Source organism: Primulina tabacum, chromosome 5, assembly GCF_025594145.1.
Source record: "Primulina tabacum isolate GXHZ01 chromosome 5, ASM2559414v2, whole genome shotgun sequence".
NCBI classification, from domain to species: Eukaryota; Viridiplantae; Streptophyta; class Magnoliopsida; order Lamiales; family Gesneriaceae; genus Primulina; species Primulina tabacum.
The window spans coordinates 5,350,557-5,372,821 of NC_134554.1; the positions used below are offsets into that span (position 1 = coordinate 5,350,557).

At 35.7% G+C, this 22,265-nt stretch overlaps 4 protein-coding genes and 1 long non-coding RNA gene across 5 annotated transcripts; 3 read left to right on the forward strand and 2 right to left on the reverse strand.

Annotated features, from left to right (window-relative positions):
• Positions 1 to 1,882: 1,882 nt before the first annotated feature.
• Positions 1,883 to 10,359, forward strand: LOC142545828 (protein TIC 40, chloroplastic-like). The gene is made up of 14 exons (XM_075653226.1): positions 1,883 to 2,203; positions 5,682 to 5,796; positions 5,946 to 6,003; positions 6,117 to 6,134; positions 6,320 to 6,593; positions 6,817 to 6,923; positions 7,010 to 7,070; positions 7,954 to 8,032; positions 8,496 to 8,536; positions 8,629 to 8,674; positions 9,128 to 9,222; positions 9,371 to 9,474; positions 9,589 to 9,636; positions 9,798 to 10,359. Exons 1-14 carry the CDS (start codon positions 1,999 to 2,001, stop codon positions 9,855 to 9,857), a joined length of 1,311 nt encoding a protein of 436 aa, XP_075509341.1. The 5' UTR covers positions 1,883 to 1,998; the 3' UTR covers positions 9,858 to 10,359.
• Positions 10,360 to 10,928: 569 nt separating this feature from the next.
• LOC142544639 (uncharacterized) lies at positions 10,929 to 12,545 on the forward strand. Its single transcript, XR_012820072.1, has 2 exons — positions 10,929 to 11,421; positions 12,073 to 12,545. It is a non-coding gene; the product is annotated as an uncharacterized LOC142544639 (long non-coding RNA).
• A 163-nt stretch (positions 12,546 to 12,708) lies between these two features.
• LOC142545829 (protein disulfide isomerase-like 5-2) lies at positions 12,709 to 15,368 on the forward strand. The gene is made up of 5 exons (XM_075653227.1): positions 12,709 to 13,147; positions 13,630 to 13,733; positions 13,899 to 14,269; positions 14,455 to 14,762; positions 14,886 to 15,368. Exons 1-5 carry the CDS (start codon positions 12,911 to 12,913, stop codon positions 15,198 to 15,200), a joined length of 1,335 nt encoding a protein of 444 aa, XP_075509342.1. The 5' UTR covers positions 12,709 to 12,910; the 3' UTR covers positions 15,201 to 15,368.
• Positions 15,369 to 15,523: 155 nt separating this feature from the next.
• On the reverse strand, positions 15,524 to 18,235 carry LOC142545830 (receptor homology region, transmembrane domain- and RING domain-containing protein 2-like). The gene is made up of 4 exons (XM_075653228.1): positions 17,892 to 18,235; positions 16,941 to 17,171; positions 16,395 to 16,799; positions 15,524 to 16,310 (listed from the first exon to the last, which is right to left on the reverse strand). Exons 1-4 carry the CDS (start codon positions 18,016 to 18,018, stop codon positions 15,778 to 15,780), a joined length of 1,296 nt encoding a protein of 431 aa, XP_075509343.1. The 5' UTR covers positions 18,019 to 18,235; the 3' UTR covers positions 15,524 to 15,777.
• Positions 18,236 to 19,654: 1,419 nt separating this feature from the next.
• LOC142545831 (proteasome subunit alpha type-4-like) lies at positions 19,655 to 21,927 on the reverse strand. Its single transcript, XM_075653229.1, has 2 exons — positions 21,790 to 21,927; positions 19,655 to 20,565 (listed from the first exon to the last, which is right to left on the reverse strand). The coding sequence occupies exon 2, from the start codon at positions 20,563 to 20,565 to the stop codon at positions 19,819 to 19,821; it is 747 nt and encodes a 248-aa protein (XP_075509344.1). The 5' UTR covers positions 21,790 to 21,927; the 3' UTR covers positions 19,655 to 19,818.
• Between the last annotated feature and the right edge of the window lie 338 nt (positions 21,928 to 22,265).

Here is a 22,265-nt window from a genome sequence, read left to right on the forward strand (position 1 = left end):
GACGATCCTCTTTTCACGGTCCACCTAGCCAATCAAATTAAGAGACCAATGTCTGAAGCATGACGTACGAGAACATGTCTCAATAGATCATTCATCTCAATAGTCCCCTCACACTTACTTAAAGTATGAACTTCACATATTTTGATAAAAAATATACATTGTGCGTTGTAAATGTATAATCCGTTATAATTTATAAATATCATAAAAATCCCAAGTAATAAGCTTTTTTAATACAATTTCAGGAAACGGAATTCCATAAAATATCATCTAGGCTGGGTGTTGCGACAAAAACTTTACTACCTACTGATCGTGTTCAACTTTATTCAAAATAATTGTCCACGAATGAGGCAATTTCAAATGTCCACACATATAATAAATAATTCATGATACATACTGTATTCTTAATTCAGTTGTCTGGATACAATGAATTTAATTCCCTTTCCTATGACGTTTGGGAAGTGTACATCCATTGCTCCGAATTTTAGAAATTCGATTCCCCAATTGAAGTCGACATATTACCCAAACAACGTTGTTGGGTTTAAATTAATGGTACTTAATCAATTTAGTTTGACAAATTATAGGATCCAGTCACCCAACCATCATTACTAATAACTTTCAGACATGTTGATATCATGTTAACCACATATTTACAATTCTAAATTGAATTAAACTAAACCAAAAAGCTTCTAGAATTCGCTTAATTATTAATCCACTCGACTTACGGTACCCATACTAATTTCCTTGGATTGAAAGTTAAGACAATGCTTGGTTCCCACCGTATTATTAATTTTCAAATGGACCACGAAAGAGGACATCATGCTTCACGAGTAGTGCTCATACATCACATGTTCTCTATCACTATTTATTACAATAGAAGATTACATGGCATCTTCTTCAACATAATGAATTATATCTCATCTTTAAAAATATGCGTGAAGCTGAAATTTAATTTTCGATGAATCTATAATATTTTATTTAGAAGATATGTAACCAAGCAGTGAAACTAGAGTCATCTAACGTATGATGCAGTGATATAAATATCTTTTAACAAAAAAAAAAAGTACGAGTTCAAACCTAGATAATCGAGTAAACGTATCTCACATGATTTTGAAAAGAAAACTTGTGAAACAAGTGGAGAATAACTGAATTGATTGATTCTTGAAATGTGGGAGCTTGGAGCTTGTGTTGGTGTCTCCCTCTACAACAATTCTACGACGGAAAAAAGATGATGTGGAGATCTTATCTATACAGAAGGAAAAGCTCGACTTTGAGGACGGGGGAAATAGTGAAATTTGACCCCACGACTTTTCATTTAATCGCAGGAGTCACAATTTGTGGGCACCATTGCCAAATCAAATTTAATTTGGACCAAGAGTTTCGTGTTGATTGAGGTGTCGTGCACCGAGCATGTTGTCCCACTTGCGGGGGACTTGCATATCCCAGAAGCATGATTCTCCGCACTTATTGCTTTTTAATTCATGTATTCTGCTATGGATCCTGCGCTGTGATATATGGATGATCGAAGGACTGTAGGCCCAAAAGACTGTATACACACTGTTTTTCTCGAGACTATGACTCTTGTGAGACGGTCTCACGAATCTTTATCTGTGATACATGTCATATTCACAATAAAAAGTAATACTCTTAGCATAAAAAATAATATTTTTTAATGGATGACCCAAATAAGAGATCCATATTACAAAATACGACCCGGTCATACAAATTTTTGCCATATCCATCTCTTAATATAATCCCAATTCACGGGCCATCATTTTAGCTCTCTCTAAAGTCCACATGATATATAGTTATTTGGACCAAGCTGGAAGCCCAACGTCTTAAGAGAGACCCCAATTAACAAGCCCAGGTCCATTTCAGTCAAGATATTTGACCTTTGAGTTCCACAGAAGCCAACCGGCAGCTCCCACTTCTCGAGCTCTGAAAAACGGAGGTAAAACCAAGATTTTTACTTCCAATTTCAGGTATTATTTTACATGTAAAATGGATAATCTCGTCCTTGTTTCGTATCACAAAATTGTACCCGGGCTCTCTCCAAATCCAAGAAAACCATTATTCTTTCACAAATCCACCGAGGGTCTTGCAAACTCCTCCCAGAAAACTGGAAAAAATGCTGGACAAGCGAAATCCTGTTCGTCTTTTTCAGTTGTCTCTTTATTTCAGGCGACCAAAGCCACCAAAATTATAGGTAATCCTTCCAAGCATCCTCACTTCTTCGACGTATGTTTCTGTGTGTTCATTTTTCGGTTGCAGTTGATGATTTATTTATGTTGTTATCTTGATGAAAGATATTTGCTTTACATACTCAGGATTGTGTTCGTTTGTTAACAATGCACCTTTTCCCTGTCCAGTTTTAAATAGTTATGCCATCTCCAACCAAAAATCCTATTTTGAAGAAAATTTATTTTAAAATAGTGCAATTTCTGTACCAAATATTATATTCATCTCCAAACCATCTACTTCATATCTTTCGCTGAAAAGAATATTCTCAGAATATTCATTTTTAAAAATATATTTAAATTATTTCTTATTAATTATTAAATATATATTTCTAATTTTATTAATATAATTATAAGTATCGTTTAATATTTATTTAAATTGTTTAATAATCATTAAAAATTTATTTAACTGTTTAATATTATACGAATTGAAACATAAATTATTTAAATTGATAAAATATAATAATACATGACATTGAATTAAAAAAATATAGTACAAATACATGACATTAAATTAAAAAATACAATTTCAATTATTTGAATGACCATATTCATCCCATAAATGATCAATCAAAGCATTTCGTAATGCAAAGTGGGCGTCTTTGTCTTTTATTTTTTTATATCGAGCGAGAAATTCTGGAAATCTGATATGTTCATTGACAACAATTTCTACCACTGGAGTCGGTGCTTCCCTTGCATCTTGAATTGGTGCACTAAGATCACGTTCATCTTCGATTATCATATTGTGCATTATAATGCATGCTTTCATTACATCATGCAAATGATTTTTCTTCCAACCACGGGCGGGAGATGCCACAATTGCAAATCGTAATTGAAGAACGCCGAATGCATGCTCCACATCTTTCCTGCATGACTCTTTGTTTCATCGCAAAATACTGCTTCTTTGGACCACGCGGATCATGGATAGTCTGCACAATAGTTGACCATTTTGGATAAATACTATCAGCTAGATAATATCCAGTATCATATTCTTTGCTTCCAATATTGTAATGAGCTGGAGGAGCAATTCCTTGTGCAAGATTGGAAAATAGACTGGACGACTCTAAAACATTTATATCATTATTGGTTCCGGGCATACCAAAATATGCATGTCTTATCCAAAGATCATAATCAGCCACCGCTTCTAAAATGATTGTTGGAGAACCACTACGACCTGCATATTGTCCCGCCCAAGCCGTGGGTCAATTTTTCCACCTCCAATGCATACAGTCGAGACTTCCCAACATTCCAGGAAAACCTCGTTGTTTGCCAATATAGAGTAGTCTAGCAACATCATTGGCCGTAGGTGATCTCAAGTACTGCCCAGCAAAAACTTCCACTATAGCTCGACAAAAGCGTTGCATACACTGAATTGCAGTCGATTCTCCTATTTGGATGTGTTCTTCAGTAGCATCCGCAGGTAAGGCATATGCTAGCATTCTCAATGCAGCAGTTGCTTTTTGATTAGTCGACAGCCCGAGCCGTCCCAAACTATCACTTCGTTGTATGAAATAAACATCGTGATTCTGTATACTATCTACTATCCGAAGGAAAAGATTCCGAGACATTCGAAATCGTCTACGGAACATTGCTTCATTATATACTGGATTTTCAGCAAAATAGTCGTTAAACAACTTACGATCAGCAATTTGACGCAATGCTGAAAATGAATATTCATTCGACGCGACCGTCGTTAAACATATTCATCGACGCGACCGTCAAATTGCTGATCGTAAGTTGTTTAACGACTATTTTGCTGAAAATCCAGTATATAATGAAGCAATGTTCCGTAGACGATTTCGAATGTCTCGGAATCTTTTCCTTCGGATAGTAGATGGTATACAGAATCACGATGTTTATTTCATACAACGAAGTGATAGTTTGGGACGGCTCGGGCTGTCGACTAATCAAAAAGCAACTGCTGCATTGAGAATGCTAGCATATGCCTTACCTGCGGATGCTACTGAAGAACACATCCAAATAGGAGAATCGACTGCAATTCAGTGTATGCAACGCTTTTGTCGAGCTATAGTGGAAGTTTTTGCTGGGCAGTACTTGAGATCGCCTACGGCCAATGATGTTGCTAGACTACTCTATATTGGCAAACAACGAGGTTTTCCTGGAATGTTGGGAAGTCTCGATTGTATGCATTGGAGGTGGAAAAATTGCCCCACGGCTTGGGCGGGACAATATGCAGGTCGTAGTGGTTCTCCAACAATCATTTTAGAAGCGGTGGCTGATTATGATCTTTGGATAAGACATGCATATTTTGGTATGCCCGGAACCAATAATGATATAAATGTTTTAGAGTCGTCAAGTCTATTTTCCAATCTTGCACAAGGAATTGCTCCTCCAGCTCATTACAATATTGGAAGCAAAGAATATGATACTGGATATTATCTAGCTGATAGTATTTATCCAAAATGGTCAACTATTGTGCAGACTATCCATGATCCGCGTGGTCCAAAGAAGCAGTATTTTGCGATGAAACAAAGAGTCATGCAGGAAAGATGTGGAGCATGCATTCGGCGTTCTTCAATTACGATTTGCAATTGTGGCATCTCCCGCCCGTGGTTGGAAGAAAAATCATTTGCATGATGTAATGAAAGCATGCATTATAATGCACAATATGATAATCGAAGATGAACGTGATCTTAGTGCACCAATTCAAGATGCAAGGGAAGCACCGACTCCAGTGGTAGAAATTGTTGTCAATGAACATATCAGATTTCCAGAATTTCTCGCTCGATATAAAAAAATAAAAGACAAAGACGCCCACTTTGCATTACGAAATGCTTTGATTGATCATTTATGGGATGAATATGGTCATTCAAATAATTGAAATTGTATTTTTTAATTTAATGTCATGTATTTGTACTATATTTTTTTAATTCAATGTCATGTATTATTATATTTTATCAATTTAAATAATTTATGTTTCAATTCGTATAATATTAAACAGTTAAATAAATTTTTAATAATTATTAAACAATTTAAATAAATATTAAACAATTTAAATAATAATTAAACAATTTAAATAAATATTAAACGATACTTATAATTATATTAATAAAATTAGAAATATATATTTAATAATTAATAAGAAATAATTTAAATATATTTTTAAAAGGGAATATTCTGAGATTATTCTTTTTAGCGTAAGATTTGAAGTAGATAGGTTGGAGATGAATATAATATTTGGTGCAGAAATTGCCTAAGAACTTTGTTCGTTCTTGCACTGTACCGTGATTTCAAATTTTATTTATATATATTTTTTCAGACGTTTACACGAATTTCTGTCAGCTTTTTGTTTATTCACTTATTTTCTGTTTGTCTACCATAACTAAAAATGGGGTTGAGTCAGTAAAGACACGCATTGCCATCTATTACCACTTTTCTCTCATGTTCTGTGCTCTTGTTTATCCTCCTATCCCCATTCTCATTCAGTGCAGGAGAAAGTTCTGCAGGACTGCTTTGCGAGCATTACTTCTTCAAGTGGCCAACAAACATCATCGGTTGGTGCAAATCCACAGATTTCAGTGCCGCCGCCTCCTTCTCAAGTGTAATATTATATAAATGTTAATTTTTCTTTCGGCAATTGGATTATACAGAATTTGCAAGTTTGATCACCTAAGATATTGAATATGGGATTTCTTCTTGGACTTAAGTCTTACTTTTTCTCTCCAACGTCCTATATCCTTCTGAAAACAGGGGGTCACCTCTCTTCTGGATTGGTGTTGGTGTTGGTTTATCAGCACTTTTTTCATGGGTGAGTACAAGGTGGCTGCTTATTTCTCCTTTGAAGTATCTCTCTTATAACCAATTCTTCTTTCTACTCTATGCTAATCTTAAACCCTTTTTTCTGATGGTTTGTTTTCTCAGCTGGCTGGAAGAACAAAGGTTAGTAACTTCTACATGGGACAATTATTTCTGTGTGCTAAGTATATGCATCTTTCTATTTTTAAAAAGTTAGTTTGCACATATACTGACTGATGATAACAGATTAACTTATGTGGCACTTGTAAGTTGTAACTGTGGTGACATGTGATGCCTCTGATATTCTCAAAAATATATTTTGTTTACAGAAATATGCAATGGAACAAGCCTTCAAAACCTTCACACAACAGATGAATGCTCAGAATAATGCATCTAATAATGCTTCCTTTTCACCTGGCGCACCCTCACCCTTTCCTTTTCCCCCAGCAACAGCCCTGACACCAGATTCAGCTAGAAAATCAAACCCAGTAACATTGGCGTCTCAACCCTTAACTGTTAATGTACCTGCAACCAATTTGGAGGAGCCTCCATCTGTATCTGTCAATGATAGCGTGGAACCCAAGAAAGAACGAAACGGTTATGGTGTGTCTTGATCCCATATTGTCTAAAGTAGAATGCAGTTTTGTGAAGCTTAGAAAATGATGAAATTAAAAACCTCTCTCTTTTCATCGATTCTCTATCATTTTACTGGTGTATGGAAATTTCTGGCTTTTCCTGATTCCAGTTTGCTTGGTTGATGCCAATTGAACCTGCTATTCTCAATATCATTAGCGACTTAGTGCCTGAATTTATGTATTTTTTACAGCTTTTGTAGATGTTTATCCAGAAGAAACGTTCAGGAAAAATGCTTTCGAGAGCTACAGAGAATCTGTTCAGACAAATTCTCCGGATGATCCCCAGGCTTCTCAGTCAGTGAGTTGAACTTTGATCAGAGAATGCTGTGATGAGTTACTAAAGCATCAGTATCGTCATAAATAATTTTTGAAACATTTTTGAAGGATTCTCTAAAAGGCATGTCATCCAAACAAGGAACTGGAGCTTCAAAAGTTCCCTTCACAGGTATGTGTGAATTGTATTACATGTTCATTCTGTTAATCGTATGTACAATTAAATTATTAAGGTGTGAGGCAGACATTATAATTGATAGATACTTCCCATGAGGTACTCAAATTTGTAATGACAAATAGATTATATGACAGAATGTAATATAAGTAAATTCCCTTCACACTATGGATCCTTTTAGTTTTCCAGTACACATTGACATAATTTATTAGCTGATATAGGATAGCCACCAGAATCTTGCGTGAAACTGACGATCATGCGTTTAGGGGTGGACCAAACCAAGCAGGCTGAGTGGGCAGTGCCCTGGAGTAGTTCACCCTCCAAAATGGAAAAAAAACCTTTGAATTCATGTGTATTTTTTTTAAAATACAAGGCTTGCCACCTCTAAATTAAAAAAATTCACGAGTTTATCAAAATATTTAGGTCCATAACACTCGTAAGTAACCTCCATGCTGTGACTAATCTGATGGTCTTTGTGATCACTATTTTCTTATCTCGTTTGTTCGATTTGTTTTTACGTTAAGGATTGGGGGTGCATCTTTTAATTCTTGGTGGCAGCATATTCTTTGCGCATCAGACCCTGCTTTAGCTCTTTACATAATTATTTCTTCTCTGTTTAGTGAAGAGAAGTTGGCCTTTTTTAAATGGAAACTACAAGCATTGACCTAAAATTTGATTGAGGATGGATGTTTTGCACACATCCACATAATGCCCATACGTGTTCTGATAAGTTTGAGCTTTGTAATTATGCTAGAAATCTATAATGCTTCTCGTATCTTTATCTTTGAGTATTCCTCTGTTTTACATTTCCTGTAAACAAACCTAATAAGCTTTTATGCTTTTCCTAATAAGCTTTTATGCCTTTTGATTTGATGAACAGGAAACACAAATTCTCTCTTGTCTGTGGAAGCTCTGGAGAAAATGATGGAAGATCCAACAGTACAAAAAATGATTTTTCCGTACGATTTCATTTGGCTTTCTATTCCGTTTCATATTCAGGCAAATGGCACACATACGATATCCATCCATTGCTAATGTCATCTTAATGATCTTGAAAAATTTTCAATCAATGCATTAATCTTCGTTTTGTTTGACAAACGATCTTTCTACATATCAGACACATATTATTACTTCTGAGTTTATGACGGTTTAAAGTAAATTTTTTATTGAGTTTCAAATTGTTGGCATCAGTTATAACTTTACTTATCTCCACAACAAGAGTTAGAATGCTGCCAAACGCCAATGCTAACAAGGCTTTGACTTCTATTTCGTGGAACTGATTACCTAAAGTTCATCTGTATTATATACCTTCAGTTATTTGATGTTTTCTTTCATTAGACTCGGCAGGCACATAAAATGTCGTGTGAACCTTCCCCAGCTTATTAATAGCATTACAATTGTTTTTTTAAATTATCTATGCAGCTACTTACCCGAGGAGATGAGGAATCCTGCCACCTTTAAATGTTAGTTTGTTATTTGATTGGCCTTGGAATTTATGAATGCTTGAATTGAATTGTAGTAAAATGAATTGTAAAGGCTATTTCATGTGCCATAGGGATGCTACAAAGTCCACAATACCGTCAACAACTTCAAGATATGCTGTAAGCGTGCATTTTCAAACTTCTCTTCGCAGTTGCTCACAAGTTCTCTGTCTGTTCTATTATGCCTGCTGTGGCATCATTTGTTTTAAAATTGTAATCCTATTGTGCTTGCTAGCTTGTATTTGAGAATTAGATGGACTAGGTACTTGAATTGATATCTTTTAGCTGCACCTTTGCGCGCTCATACTCTTTCTAAGAATTCAACTACTTACGTTAAATACTTGTGTACTAGCTGTCACTCCGTTTTAGTTTTCTACCAGGAGTATTTTATTCATTTTCTTCAAGTTAATTATTCATACAGCAAGAATATGTCTATTAGAAGCTACTACTGGAATTAAAACTACTTTCAGTGCCATTTCTGTTGTATAATCTCCGATTTGTTGACACATCTAAATCTGTTGCATTAAAACAGAAACTGACTTTTTTTGACTTAATGTGCTTTAAAATCCCCAGAAACAATATGGGGGGAAGCCCTCAATGGGACAATCGCATGGCGGAATCCTTAAAAAGTTTCGACCTCAACAGTCCTGAGATCAAGCAGCAGTTTGGTGAGTATCAAAATATAGATTGTTTTTCCCTATTTCTCAACCAAAACTCTCAGTTTGTTCACATCAAAATCAATATCTTGTCTTTTCTTAAATCAGATATTCTTAAAATTTTATATTCATTGTTCCTCGTCTTCTCTAACTGTTTCAGATGAGATAGGCCTTACTCCTGAGGAAGCCATTACTAAAATAATGGCAAATCCTGATGTTGCCATGGCATTTCAAAATCCAAGAGTTCAAGCAGCCATCATGGAAGTTAGCGTCTTCTTTGTCCTTTATCATTTATTTCTGCTTTATTTTTGTGGCCTCCGAGCAAACCTTGCTATAAATTTATGCTTACAAACATTCTAATTTTGGCTATTTATGCAGTGTTCTCAAAATCCCTTAAATATTGCCAAGTATCAAAATGACAAAGAGGTAACAATGAACAGTGACATATCTTGGCTTTCTGAGGACATAAACCATTTGAATTAAACATGAATACTATCTTGATGTTTCTCTCCACCATAACTTCTAGCTGTATGCTCCTGCCCTTGGGCTTTTTTCGCATTGAAGCTGATTCATTTTCTTTGTATCAGGTTATGGACGTGTTTAATAAAATAGCCGAGCTCTTCCCTGGTGTGGCAGGTTCTTCTTAACCATCTTCATCCTAACATGAAGACCGGTGATATGATATGCCATGGTTCTTGAGATTCTGCAAGCTTTTTTCTGATTTCTGCTGCATGCGACTGAGTTGTGATACCCATGTGCGTCAAGTTTGCATCGACGTCACTATTTAGGAAGTTTGTTGCATTAAGATTTAAAATATCATCTTCTTCCAAACTGTCAACAAGGGTGCTATCAGCCATCTCTCCTCTCCCTTGAACAATGTTCGTTTGTTTTGTCTTGTTCCTGTGGTTGCAAATGGAGTGAAAGCATTCAAGTGCAACACCAGATACTGACCAATCATTTCAGATCTTTCATAGATTCTTGGTTCAGTTTGAGTGCCCAACCGTGTTAATGCCCATAATGTAGTGTGTGATATCTCCATTTTATGATCTTTCAAGTTTTGCTTTAGACCTTTTATTTATTCTAAGCATTCTTGTATTCTGACTTGCTGAAGACATCTGGCAAATATCATAATTTTATATTCTTATACAACTAGTAATGCCCCCCCCCCCCCCCCCCAATCCGTCACTCTTAAATAGCGTTGAAGTAACATAAGACAACTTGTGATTCGGTGCCTAGGTCCAATGTCAAAAGAAACTTGGTCTTAGCACTCTCTGGATCTGCGTGTTTTAACAATTCAATTACCTAACTCTTTTGGGACATAAATACTAAATAGTCATGTTTCATCGAAATTTTGGTATAAATGTATAAATTTTGGGTATTGATATACTTTTATCAAGTGTAATTTTTATAGTATATGTACGACACGAAAACTATATGCAAAAAATGTATGTACATGTCGGTGAAATTATGATACAATTATGTGAATTTTAGGTACTAATTAAGTCAAATTAGTATGCATTTATAATTTTGTTACATGTTTTTAGGGCAATATAGGTACAAAAAGTTATGACATACATTTACACATTTCAGGTACCAAGTAACTCAAATTGAGTATACAAAATTCTAATTTTTTGGCACAAAACTAGAAGATCAAATTTTGGTATCTGAATTATAATTTTTAATTTTCTAAATTCGGTGTGAAAAAACAATGTGTTTTAAAGACCTTTTTCTTTTGGTAATGAAACAAGGCCTTCTTTTTAAGCTTCTTCCACTATATTACGAGTCCGTTTCATGAAATAGGCCGCAATTTAGATGTCAAGATTCCCAACTCTAGCTATTGAATGGACAAACAATCTCTCCCCATAAGAGTACCTCAGGGTCTAGTCGTGATTCTCTGAATTTTGGTTAAATTTTTATTCTCCCTTCCTTTGTCCTAGTAAGCTAAAAGATTGGTACTTGTATGGTTCTTATTTTTCAATCGTGACGAGTTCTTGCTAAATTTGTGGTTGGTTCTCCCCGTCTTTCTCTCTTCATGACTTAAGGCTTCAACGTCGTCGTCACTGAATGCTTGTTTATTTATAAGTTCACTTGATTCTTCATAGATTGGAGGAACAATGATTGGGGTTGTAAACAAGTTTTTTATTACATCCATATTTATGTGGGCAGCACCTGTTGCAATTCTGTATGGATTCAATCACAAGTTATCACCGGGTAAGCATGCGTTTTTATCAACAAATTATAAAATGGTGGCTTTTGGTTAATGAAACCACGCAAAATGTTCTCAAATTTTATCTTGGAGATATGGTCAGATAAGAAAAAAAATTAAGAAACAAGCTGTGAACTTGACCTCTTCCAAAGGTTCTTGTTAAAAAGTGAGTGTGGGTTTATGCTTTTGTTACATAATTCTCACTGGTTAGGCAGCACATGGAATACAAGTTTTTTTAGAAGAAATTATTGGGTTTGTACTATTGCCAATTATGCTATCGATTCAATCAAATAATTATCGGTTTTGCACTATGAAAGGCTGCATAAAGCATCGCATAAGTAGGTGTAGCAAGCGCCATGACTCTGATGAAAATAACCAACCAGCCAAAGGTTCTAATACACCTGTGGAAATAGGACACCCTATTGATTGAACATTGTACTGCTGTCCATGGTTCCTGTTTCAAAATTTTATTCTTCTGTTGTCTAAAGATGTGTCTAGTATACTGTGAATCAACTCTGCATCATCTCCTTACCTCGCTCATGCACATACCAAGTAGCACCTGACGTACAGCTGAATTTCGAGTCAAGAAACCAAAAAGTTCATATTCTATGGCTGTATCTATTTTTCTAATACCTACTGTCATGCTTTTAGAACAGGTAGTACTCAGTTGTCACTTGAGTCCATGACACTGTAGAGTGGAATACTCGCAGTTATCTCTGTGAATGTGGTTATCGGATTATACATTTACTTGGCCATGAAAGAACCTTCAGACAAACACGAACCAGACCCTAAATTCCTTGCCGATGCCAAGGCTAGCATGAATCAGTCCAGGCCAAGCGAAGCAGACAGTACGAAACAGGAATATATATTCTGATTCAGGGCCACTTTTGGATGATTTAGCACCTGTTTTGCATATTCATTTCCACATATTTGGTTGTTATTGTTTCTGAAATTTGGATGCTTGGCCATTCAACTTATGAGTAGTTGACAAACTCAGGTGTTTCTATAATCATCTCTTGCTATTGTTCTGTATTAATTTACCATTTCAATCTATTACCTTTGAGTAGAGCTACGATCATTTCTTTATAATGAGAGTTATTACATCTTACTAAAATTAAAACATTTTTTTTTACTTTTTTTCATGTATTTATGTGTCAAAATGTAGACACCTGCACAAAAATGTTTTGCATATTCACACGAAATGAGAAGTATTTTTTTTATTTTTTTGGTACAGACCAAGGACTACCAAAAGATCCATCAAATGCAACTAAATTGTCGTTATTATTATTATTTTTAAAAATGCATCTAAATTATTAAATAAAATAAACTATTTATTCGTAAAAGTAAAAATATCAACTTTGCAAAAAGAATAAATGTTAAATTAAAATCTATTAAAAAAATTTAAATTAAGAGCAAAATGAGTAACACCACCAAGGACCCAGACACACTTTCTGGTTTCTACTACTTCGATTTTCGAACTCACTGAATCGATCGATGATGCCTTCTCCATCAGCCATCTATTACTCTCTGTTTTCACTTCACGTACTCTTGCTGGTATTGCTGCTGTTGCCTCTTTCATCCATCTGGGCATCGGAATATGAGTTCAAATTGGATGGTAAAGTCTTGGAGCTACGCGATTCCAACTTCGACGCCGCCATTTCAAAGTTCGATTACGTATTCGTCGACTTCTACGCTCCCTGGTGTGGCCACTGCAAGCGCCTAGCGCCAGAGGTTTGTTTCTTTGCTATGTTTACGACCTCATTTCATCTTTTTATAGTCAAAATCGGATCTTGATGTGCGGCGGTGTTACTATGGCGCTTCTTCGTAGTTTATATTACGGATTGGCGTGGTCCCAGCAGAGTTTTGAATGGGAGAATTTGAAAAACATGATTGATGATTTCTGTGGAACTCTGTAAATGGTCTCAGCGTTTGTGACACCATTGATTTTGACTTGCTCTAACGTGCAAAGATGAAACTACGTTCATAGTTGAAGTGAATTTAACCAAATATGCCTCAATTTTTTTCCTTACTAAATGTGGAACTGACTTGAGGAGAGTCGAGTGAACGAAGCACATGAAATGACTTTATCATGTTTTAAGCCCATCAAGGGCTATGTCTTTTTTGTTCTTCATTTCTTCTTTCTAGTCCACTTTCCGATTATTTGGCGCGTGCTAGAAAGTTGACTAATGACAGATACGAATGTTAAAATGCAGTTAGACAAAGCAGCCCCGATTTTAGCTGGACTGAAGAAGCCCATAGTTGTTGCTAAAGTAGATGCTGACAAGTATAAAAGTCTTGCTTCTAAGCATGACATTGAGTATGTTTCATAGCCTTGTGTCATATTATTATTCTAACCGCCTGGCTTTTTAGAAGTATGCTTTCTTTTTATTTGGATGAACTTGTTAAGTTTTTGTTATCGTTCTGATATAAATTACTATGATAATAGAGAAAGTATTTGTAACTGTGTATTTTGTTCATACAGTGGGTATCCAACTCTAAAGATATTCGCGCATGGAGTTTCTACTGAATATTATGGACCAAGGAATGCTGATTTGCTTGTTCGACATTTAGTAAAATTTGTTGCTCCTGATGTTGCTATTCTGAGTTCTGATTCTTCTATAAGAGAATTTATTGAAGCAGCTGGTAGTTATTTTCCTATATTCATAGGCTTTGGCTTAAACGAGTCCACAATATCAAATTTGGCTATCAAGTATAAGAAGAGAGCATGGTTTTCTGTTGCCAAGGATTTCTCTGATGATATAATGACTAAATATGATTTAGACAAGGGACCTGCTTTGGCTGCAATTAACTTAGGCTCCAATGAATATAGCATTTTCTATGGGCCTCTTGAAGGTTAGAATGCCTCTACTTTAGTGGTTATATATTTCAATTATAGGCATTGATGCATATATATAGTAAATGTTATGGAAATATATGAATATTATAATCACTTACGGAGTTAAGGTCCCCCTGTGACTAATCATGGACTCAAACTTTATGGTGATACTAATCGTTATTGCTCCTGCTACGAATTGCAGAGAAATTTCTTGAGAATTACATAAAACATAATTTTTTCCCTCTGGTTCTGCCATTAAATCAAGAAACGTTGGAGTTGCTTGAGGATGATCCCAGAAAAATTGTTGTGACGATATTGAATGATGAAGGAGATGAGAAATCAAAAGGATTGTTAAAAGTTCTAAAGGCTGCTGCCTCTGAAAATCGCGACTTGGTATTTGGTTATGTGGGGTTCAAGCAGTGGGAAGATTTTGCTGAATCGTTTGATGTCTCCGAGAAAACAAAGCTTCCGAAGATGGTGTTATGGGATGGCAATGAGAGATATTATTTGGTACGTGACAGCACCTTACTCTATAAAGATACCTTCACTAATTTTTGTGGTTTTACAAACTTCCTATATCGATTAAGATATTGCAAACATGCATATTGATGTCGTGTTATTGTTTGAACTAAGGTTATCGGTTCAGAGAGGATTGATGAAACAGATATGGGGACTCAAGTATCAAGATTTCTGGAAGGTTATAGAGTAGGAAGAGTTATAAAAAAACGCTACGGTGGTTCTGTCTTGATGGATTTCATAAACTCACAACATGGAGGGAGATATGTTCTCATTCTTATATTTGTAGCACTGGTAATGGTGCTGATTCGGTCAACAAATATGGAGGAGCCTCCGACTGTGGGTATCCGGGACCAAGTTGATGATTCAAGAAACTCCACCGTGCACCCAGAAACGAAAGACTCGCATCGAAATGAGAACAAGGAAGACTGAGTTTATGCTCACTGAACCGCAGACAATTGTGATTACTACTAACAATGGCGAACCAATTAGTTCAAGGGAAGTGAGCGCAATTTGTTTTTAGCTTCTTGTGTCTTAGTTTGTATCATGTAAGAAAAAATGGACAAACCTACAGTGGAATGGAATTTCAAGTATTTACTACCGGTGGACGTGACGTTGATGAAAATTTGGACGAATTTCACTTTTTGATCTGCGCATAGCATGTAGCTTCGTGGGCTTCTTACACGACTGCAGTGCACTTCGAAAAAACGAAGGAAAACAAATTGGTGAAAACAAATTTAACAGACGAAGAGGAATTAAACTAACAAAACTTAACATCCGTACCAAAACAGCCGGGAAAAGAACAAGAAAAGAAGTAAATTCACAAGAAAAAAAATGCATAAACGAAGAAACTATATATCTTATGCTACAATGTACAGATTTGTAGTCTGTCCGCAACGTAAAACCATCCACAGCTCGATAGATGTATAGATCTTCCAGTCAAATCAACTTTGTATCCTGCTGTCGTCTGACAAAGCTTTGGCAAAATCAACAATCAGAGGTACCTTCATTAGCATCCTGGAAGAGACTGGGCTGATGCAAAAGGTGAAAAGCTTGCAGCTGACTCGCTGTAATGCAGTGGATTAGGAGGTCGACTCGAAGACCCAATATAACTCGACGAAGCATTGCTTGGGCTAGGAATATATGGAGACGTGTATCTGGAATTAAGAGGCGATAGCGTAGGGTAACCCAGAGAGTGAGGTGAAATCAAGTAACTGCCAAGAGATCTTTGTGAAGACATATTTCTTAGATCGACTGAGCTTCGACTTGTACTTGAGTTAGGAGATTGATGGTAATATGAGTTGTGAGGAGTGGTAGAGACAGACTGGGGACGCGAAAAGGTGGTTGATTGCAGAGGTGATTGGCTGATTAGCATGGCTGATGATCTAAAAGATGATAGCGTAGATGATTCTGGAGATGACAGTAAAGGTGTAGATTCTGATGCTGGTGGTTCACCCGTGCTGGTTCTTGCATCACGCTTGCAGACTGGACAGAATGTTCTCCATGATGTTAGCCATGCATCGACGCATACGGCGTGAAATTCTGTAATGAAAGAAGTAACTAATGGATTACAATTTAAAAATTAGACGAAACAAGTAAATGCTATAAAAATAAGAAGAGGCTTACTGTGACTGCATGGGAGAATTCTAAGCTTCTCTCCAATGTTATAGTCTTCAAGACATATGGCACACGTACTTGAGGTACAATTGTCCTCCAAAACTGCAGTAAAATTTAGGCTTGGCATAGCTTTTACCAGGCGGCGGCTCATCCCATGAAATTCTCGTACACGAGGAGCTTGAGGCCGTTCTCTTCTGATGCGATGCCTTCGAATGAAGAAACAAGTAGCCAACACAGCAGACATGGCGAGTAACGATATGAAAGATATAGCCATAATAGCCCATGCTGAGTTTTCATAGACCGGGGATATCCATATCTCAGTATCAACAGCACCGGCGTATTTTGCCAGAGTTTCACCCGAGGCTTTGGATACAAAAACTGCATTGATCTTTACACCAGCAGAATTTCCAGCCACTACATTTTACAATACCAACAATTCATGATTTTATAGCGCAAACTGATTCTAATCTTTAATCAGCAGCCTCAATTCTATAATAACACGCAAAATGATTGATGAAATCACAGTAAAGGTGAGAGCTGAAGATAGAACAATACTTGCAACTAAATCGCCATCCTCATTATCATAGACGATGGCTGCTTTGAACCCCGCAACTTGTGCTCTCCTGACTTTCTCATCAAAGCTACATACTCCTCTGATCATTAATGCAAATGGATACCTGGTATCATTCATTTTTGTATCAATTTTATTAGTCAAAGGAGAGCATGCGTCCAATGGTTCTGCCACATATAATGTGCCATATATTCCCGACCCTTTCACCGATGGAGCTGAAATTGCAAAAATATGTATCAGCAAACACAGAACAAATCAGGATACTGACCTAGTCTATCCTTGTTATTGGGAGATTGTCTAGAATAGAAATACAGTCTTCCAAGTTCTCAAATATAAACGCACAAAAAAATAAATGTATCCAATCCTTATACTCCCATCTCAACACAGTTTCTTTCTATCCATTATTGTCTGAACACAGCCAAGAAAATAAGCTAATGCCTGACAGTTTCATTAATTTGCTGGAATACACGTCCTCAATTCTATGCTAAATCACTTGATAGGAAGGACTTTGCACGTATGATCTCGAACATAATGTGGGAGAATTCGGAAGCCTTGATCATCCTTTTGCAAGAGAAGTGACCCTTCTGATTCGATAAACTTGAACACCAAATCCAGAATTCCCCAGCTAAATTTAAGTATTAAAATACACAAACATCACATCCACACAATCTCAAGATTCCCCAGATAAAGTTTGTGTCTTTCCATCACCAGTAATTAAAATAACTTAAAGTTGAACCAGTATCAACAAAGGGAGAGATATAATGGGATCTAAATAGGTCCATCATGAAAAACAAGAAACAGCTTCGACACAGAAAGAGAAGACTCAAATCAAGCGCATATTGAATCACCTAAGAAATCCCAAAACTACGTAATAGATTGGTTTTGCCACCTGATAAAAAATTCAAATCATCCACAAGAAAAAAAAATAAACTCACCAAAATTAGCTTCAATGTCTTGAAAGGATGAAGTAACATTGTTGCCAATCAAAACCACCTCCCCAAAAGCCGTGCAAGCACACATTAAACAGAAAAGGCAGCGGAAAAATACCCAGAAATTCAACATAATTTCTAACCGCAAAGATCTCAACTTTTTTCAACAAAACCCGAAAACCCCCCGCTTTCACTCAAGACAAAATAGAACCTTTTATCTTCAAAAATAACTGTAGAGTTTTCTCAGAATTGAGACATCAGCTTCCATAATGCAGTACGAATCTTGAAGGGCTTTTGCAAACGCTTCTTGGGTTGGTTCGATTTCAATAGGATTATTTTATTTTAAAAATGAAAATTACATATATGGTATTTCTATGGTTTGTCTTTATTTGTGTGGGTGTGCTTTAATGGTGATAATCTTTGCGCTGGATCCATGAATATCCGTCCAACTAATAAATAAATAAATATATACATAATATTAAATAACATGAGGAAAAAATTACGATAATATTCAATCTTGACTTTAGTTGACCAAGGAAAAATAATTTGATTTTTACTCAAACTAGTGTCCTTAAAAAATTGCCAATAATTTATTATTATCTACAATTTGATAAAAAAAATTACAAAAATGTCAATGCTATATTATAAATTGCAAATAAAATATAAAATTTAATATAAGCGTTTGGCATAAAAAATATTCAGTTTGTGACTTATTTTTTTTTATTTTATAAACGGTACATCATCAAAATTCTTAATTTTATTAGTAGCTTATTCTATTGACTATTTGTACGATTTATTCTTTAAGTGTCAACAGGATTATTTGTAGCTTTTATAGGGTTTATTGAAATAAATAATAATAATTTGATTGACCCACATATTATCAAATAGTGTAATAAAATTATCCAACCACCAACAAGATGTTCGACGTATCCAATTTCGAATGCCCGCAATATTTTGGATTTTGATCGGATAAGCATTCATATTTGGGTATAATAATATACCGAAATTGGTTTTTTAAAAAAATAAAAACTTACTGTGAGACGATCTTCATGGGTCATATTTTATGAGACAAAGATTTTATTTGAGTTATCCATGAAAAAAATATTACTTTTTATGCTAAGAATGTTACTTTTTACTGTGAATATCGATAGGGTTGACACGTCTCACATATAAAGATTCGTAAAATCGTCTTACAAGAGACCTACTCTTAAAAAAAACAACTCGATATCTTATTAGGTCACATTAAAGCGACTTCAAACTAATCTTATTCATTTTTAGTCAAAGGAAGTAATCTCACTAGAGGTGACTCTGTGTTCACAAACTATACCTGTAATAATTGAATAAAATCGAATACAGTAGCATATAAGGTATTGTTTGTAATTACTTAAAAAAAATGAGATTCTTAACTTTTTGCTTTAAAAAAATCAATTTGCATGTTAAATTCAGATTTTGCATCAGCTTGATAGCTTATGCTTAATTTAAATGAAATCTAAACTTTACAATAAAAAATTAATATTAAAATTACTTATTTATCAAATATTATTCATTTTTATATTTCAATTATTAAAACTTTTGTTTTCGGTATATCTATTTTTAATTTTCTCCACTTCATGATCTATAAATGTAATTATTTTTTAAAAACCATAATGTATTGCAAACACGTCCTAAATTTAACAACCGAAAAGCTAAATATTATTACTTCTTCAAGTCACACGGGGTGTTTTTTACGGATATAATCCAAAAAATATGTATTTTTGAGAATTCGGATCCATATAATTGGGCTTCTAATAAATTATTTAACGTCATAGAAAAACAAAGATTCGAACAAAATACGCATGAAATAGTCTTAAGAGAGTAACTTCAAATCAAATGTTTTTTGGAAACAAGAACCGATTAACATGCGTCAAGGTAGCAAGTCTTGTTTTGAAATAACTCAGGCATCAGCAGCAGGTTGTGTCAACCCAGACTTCACCAACAACTTGTTGAGTTTATCCGCAGACCACACCTGAAACTTCACTTTCCCAGAAGACAGAAATATCTCCGACAATTCAAGCTTTTCTGAGTTGAGACTTGTGCTATCCATTGTCTTACTGAGCACCTTTATCGCAAGCTGTACCGCCTCTTCTCTAGTCATGTCGTCTTTGTAATCCTGCTTAAGTATGGATTGTGCAGCCTGGTTGTTAGCTCCAATTGCTGCAGCCTTCCAACCACTGAAATTCCCACTAGGGTCGCTCATGTAAAGCTGAAATCCGTAATTTTTGTCCCAGCCTGCAAACAGGAACGAAACACCAAAGGGGCGGAGGCCACCAAACTGTGTGTAGCCTTGCTTGGTGTCGCATAGAGACTGAACCAGTTGTTCCACTGGCATCGGTTCTTGGTAAGCATACGCATAACGCTGGGCCTGGAGTCTGGCTGTGTTGATAAGTATGTTGGCATCAGACATGATCCCAGCAACAGCACATGCTACGTGGTCATCAATCTTGTACATCTTCTCAACTGATGTTGAGGTCTCGAGCAGTTTAGAAACAACTTTCTTTTCGCCAACTAGGACAACTCCATCTGTACTCAAAATCCCAATGGCGCTCCCTGCATTTCCAATGGCTTCCATTGCATACTCAACCTGGTAAAGCCGACCTTCTGGGGAAAAGATAGTTGTACGGCTATCATATCTTCGAGACATCTACCAAAAAAGATACAGAAGGTTTATCGTGTAAGAATGGAGTCAATACGGATACATGACTTACATGCATTAACTCAGACAAAATTTTAGAACTTTGCCTGACACTTCCTATATAATAAAAATGTTGAAATTCTAGGTTTGAGAAAGAAATAAATGGAGATAAAGTTATCAATCCACAAACACAAACCAAACACAACTGGATGGCCATCCCTTAAAGAGCGCCACATATCAACAGTGATATTTTTTGGCTTCGAATTTAGAAAAAGGAAAACATGATAAGGTCCGTGCATTCAATAGCACTACAAGTTTCTCATACTCAGTGATACACATTAACACATTTGCTGCTACCGAAATCAGCATTACAGTTAGTATGCTAATACAGTCTCCAGAGGAACGATACTCGTACTCTCGTACACGATATTATTACTTGACATCGTGCACTTGCGATTATTTCGAGCTTGAATATTATTAAGTTTTACTAAATATTTTACAGTGCAAGTTTTGCTCGATAAAACTTCAAGCAGGTTCAGCTACATAAATGAACTCTAACATTGAATAAGGCATATTAAGCAATCTAAATAAGATAACTAGGTATCAACAGACTGCCTATGCTCTTTCAATCAGGTAATCAAATCTGCTGTAACTTAAGAGTCCGCCTAAGCTGAATTATGGAGGAAGAAACTTTCAATTGTATGGAAATCATTGACCACATGCTCACATACCAAATGAACTCTAAGCAGCTTTAATTGCGGGTAACCCCACAAATGAATTATCATGTGTATTAACAAACGTAAGTTCAGTTTAGTGACAAGACGAAGATGCACAGAATTAAGACCGTCGACGCCAAATAGTAGCAATATACAAAAGGCAGAACAAGTAAAAGTAGAAATATGGATGGACTAGGCGACTAGCATATGAAGTCTAATTGCGATCCTAAAATATTCAACATTTTAGGATAGCCACAAGAAATATATGCGTTCATCACAAATTATGCGTAGTCCCACCAATCACATGCAATAATAATCATATAAAATGATCAAAAAGAAGAAAATTCCCCCAAAACTTGACACCAATTCTTTCTTCACTCACAAACAGGGAAATCAACCGCGGAAAAAAGTGGAAAAATACTACTCATTTATCTTCCGATTACAATAACATCGATTAAAAATCTAACAACACAAAGAAACGACGGATTGATAAGAAGCCTGAAGAAATTGAACTCACTTTGCAACAGTCAATGCTTAGTTGAGAGGGAGCTAGGGAACTTGGGTTTCACGAAACGAAGGGGAGCTGATTTACGATTTCACAGCAAGAAGAGACTATGTGAAAATGTTAAGTCGCGTTTCCGTAACCCTTTTATCGCGTTTTATTTTCTTTAGCGATTTAAAAGTAAAGGGATAGCAACCCAAGCACCACCCACCCCAGGATGCACGGGCCGGAAAATGTGTAAATTGGGCCTATCCAGTTAACGGACTGCTACGCGATCTAAAGTAAAGGGATAGCAACTCAAGCACCGCCCACCCCAGGGTGCACGGGCCAGAAAATGTGTAAATTGGGCCTATTTAGTTCACGGATTGTTACGCTATTATTTAATTTAATCTATTATTAAGAATCTCTCTGATAAAGAAAAAAAATTGGTCTGTTATTTGTTTTTTCAATTTTTCCCTTATCAAAATTACATTTTTGTTTTTATTTTTTTT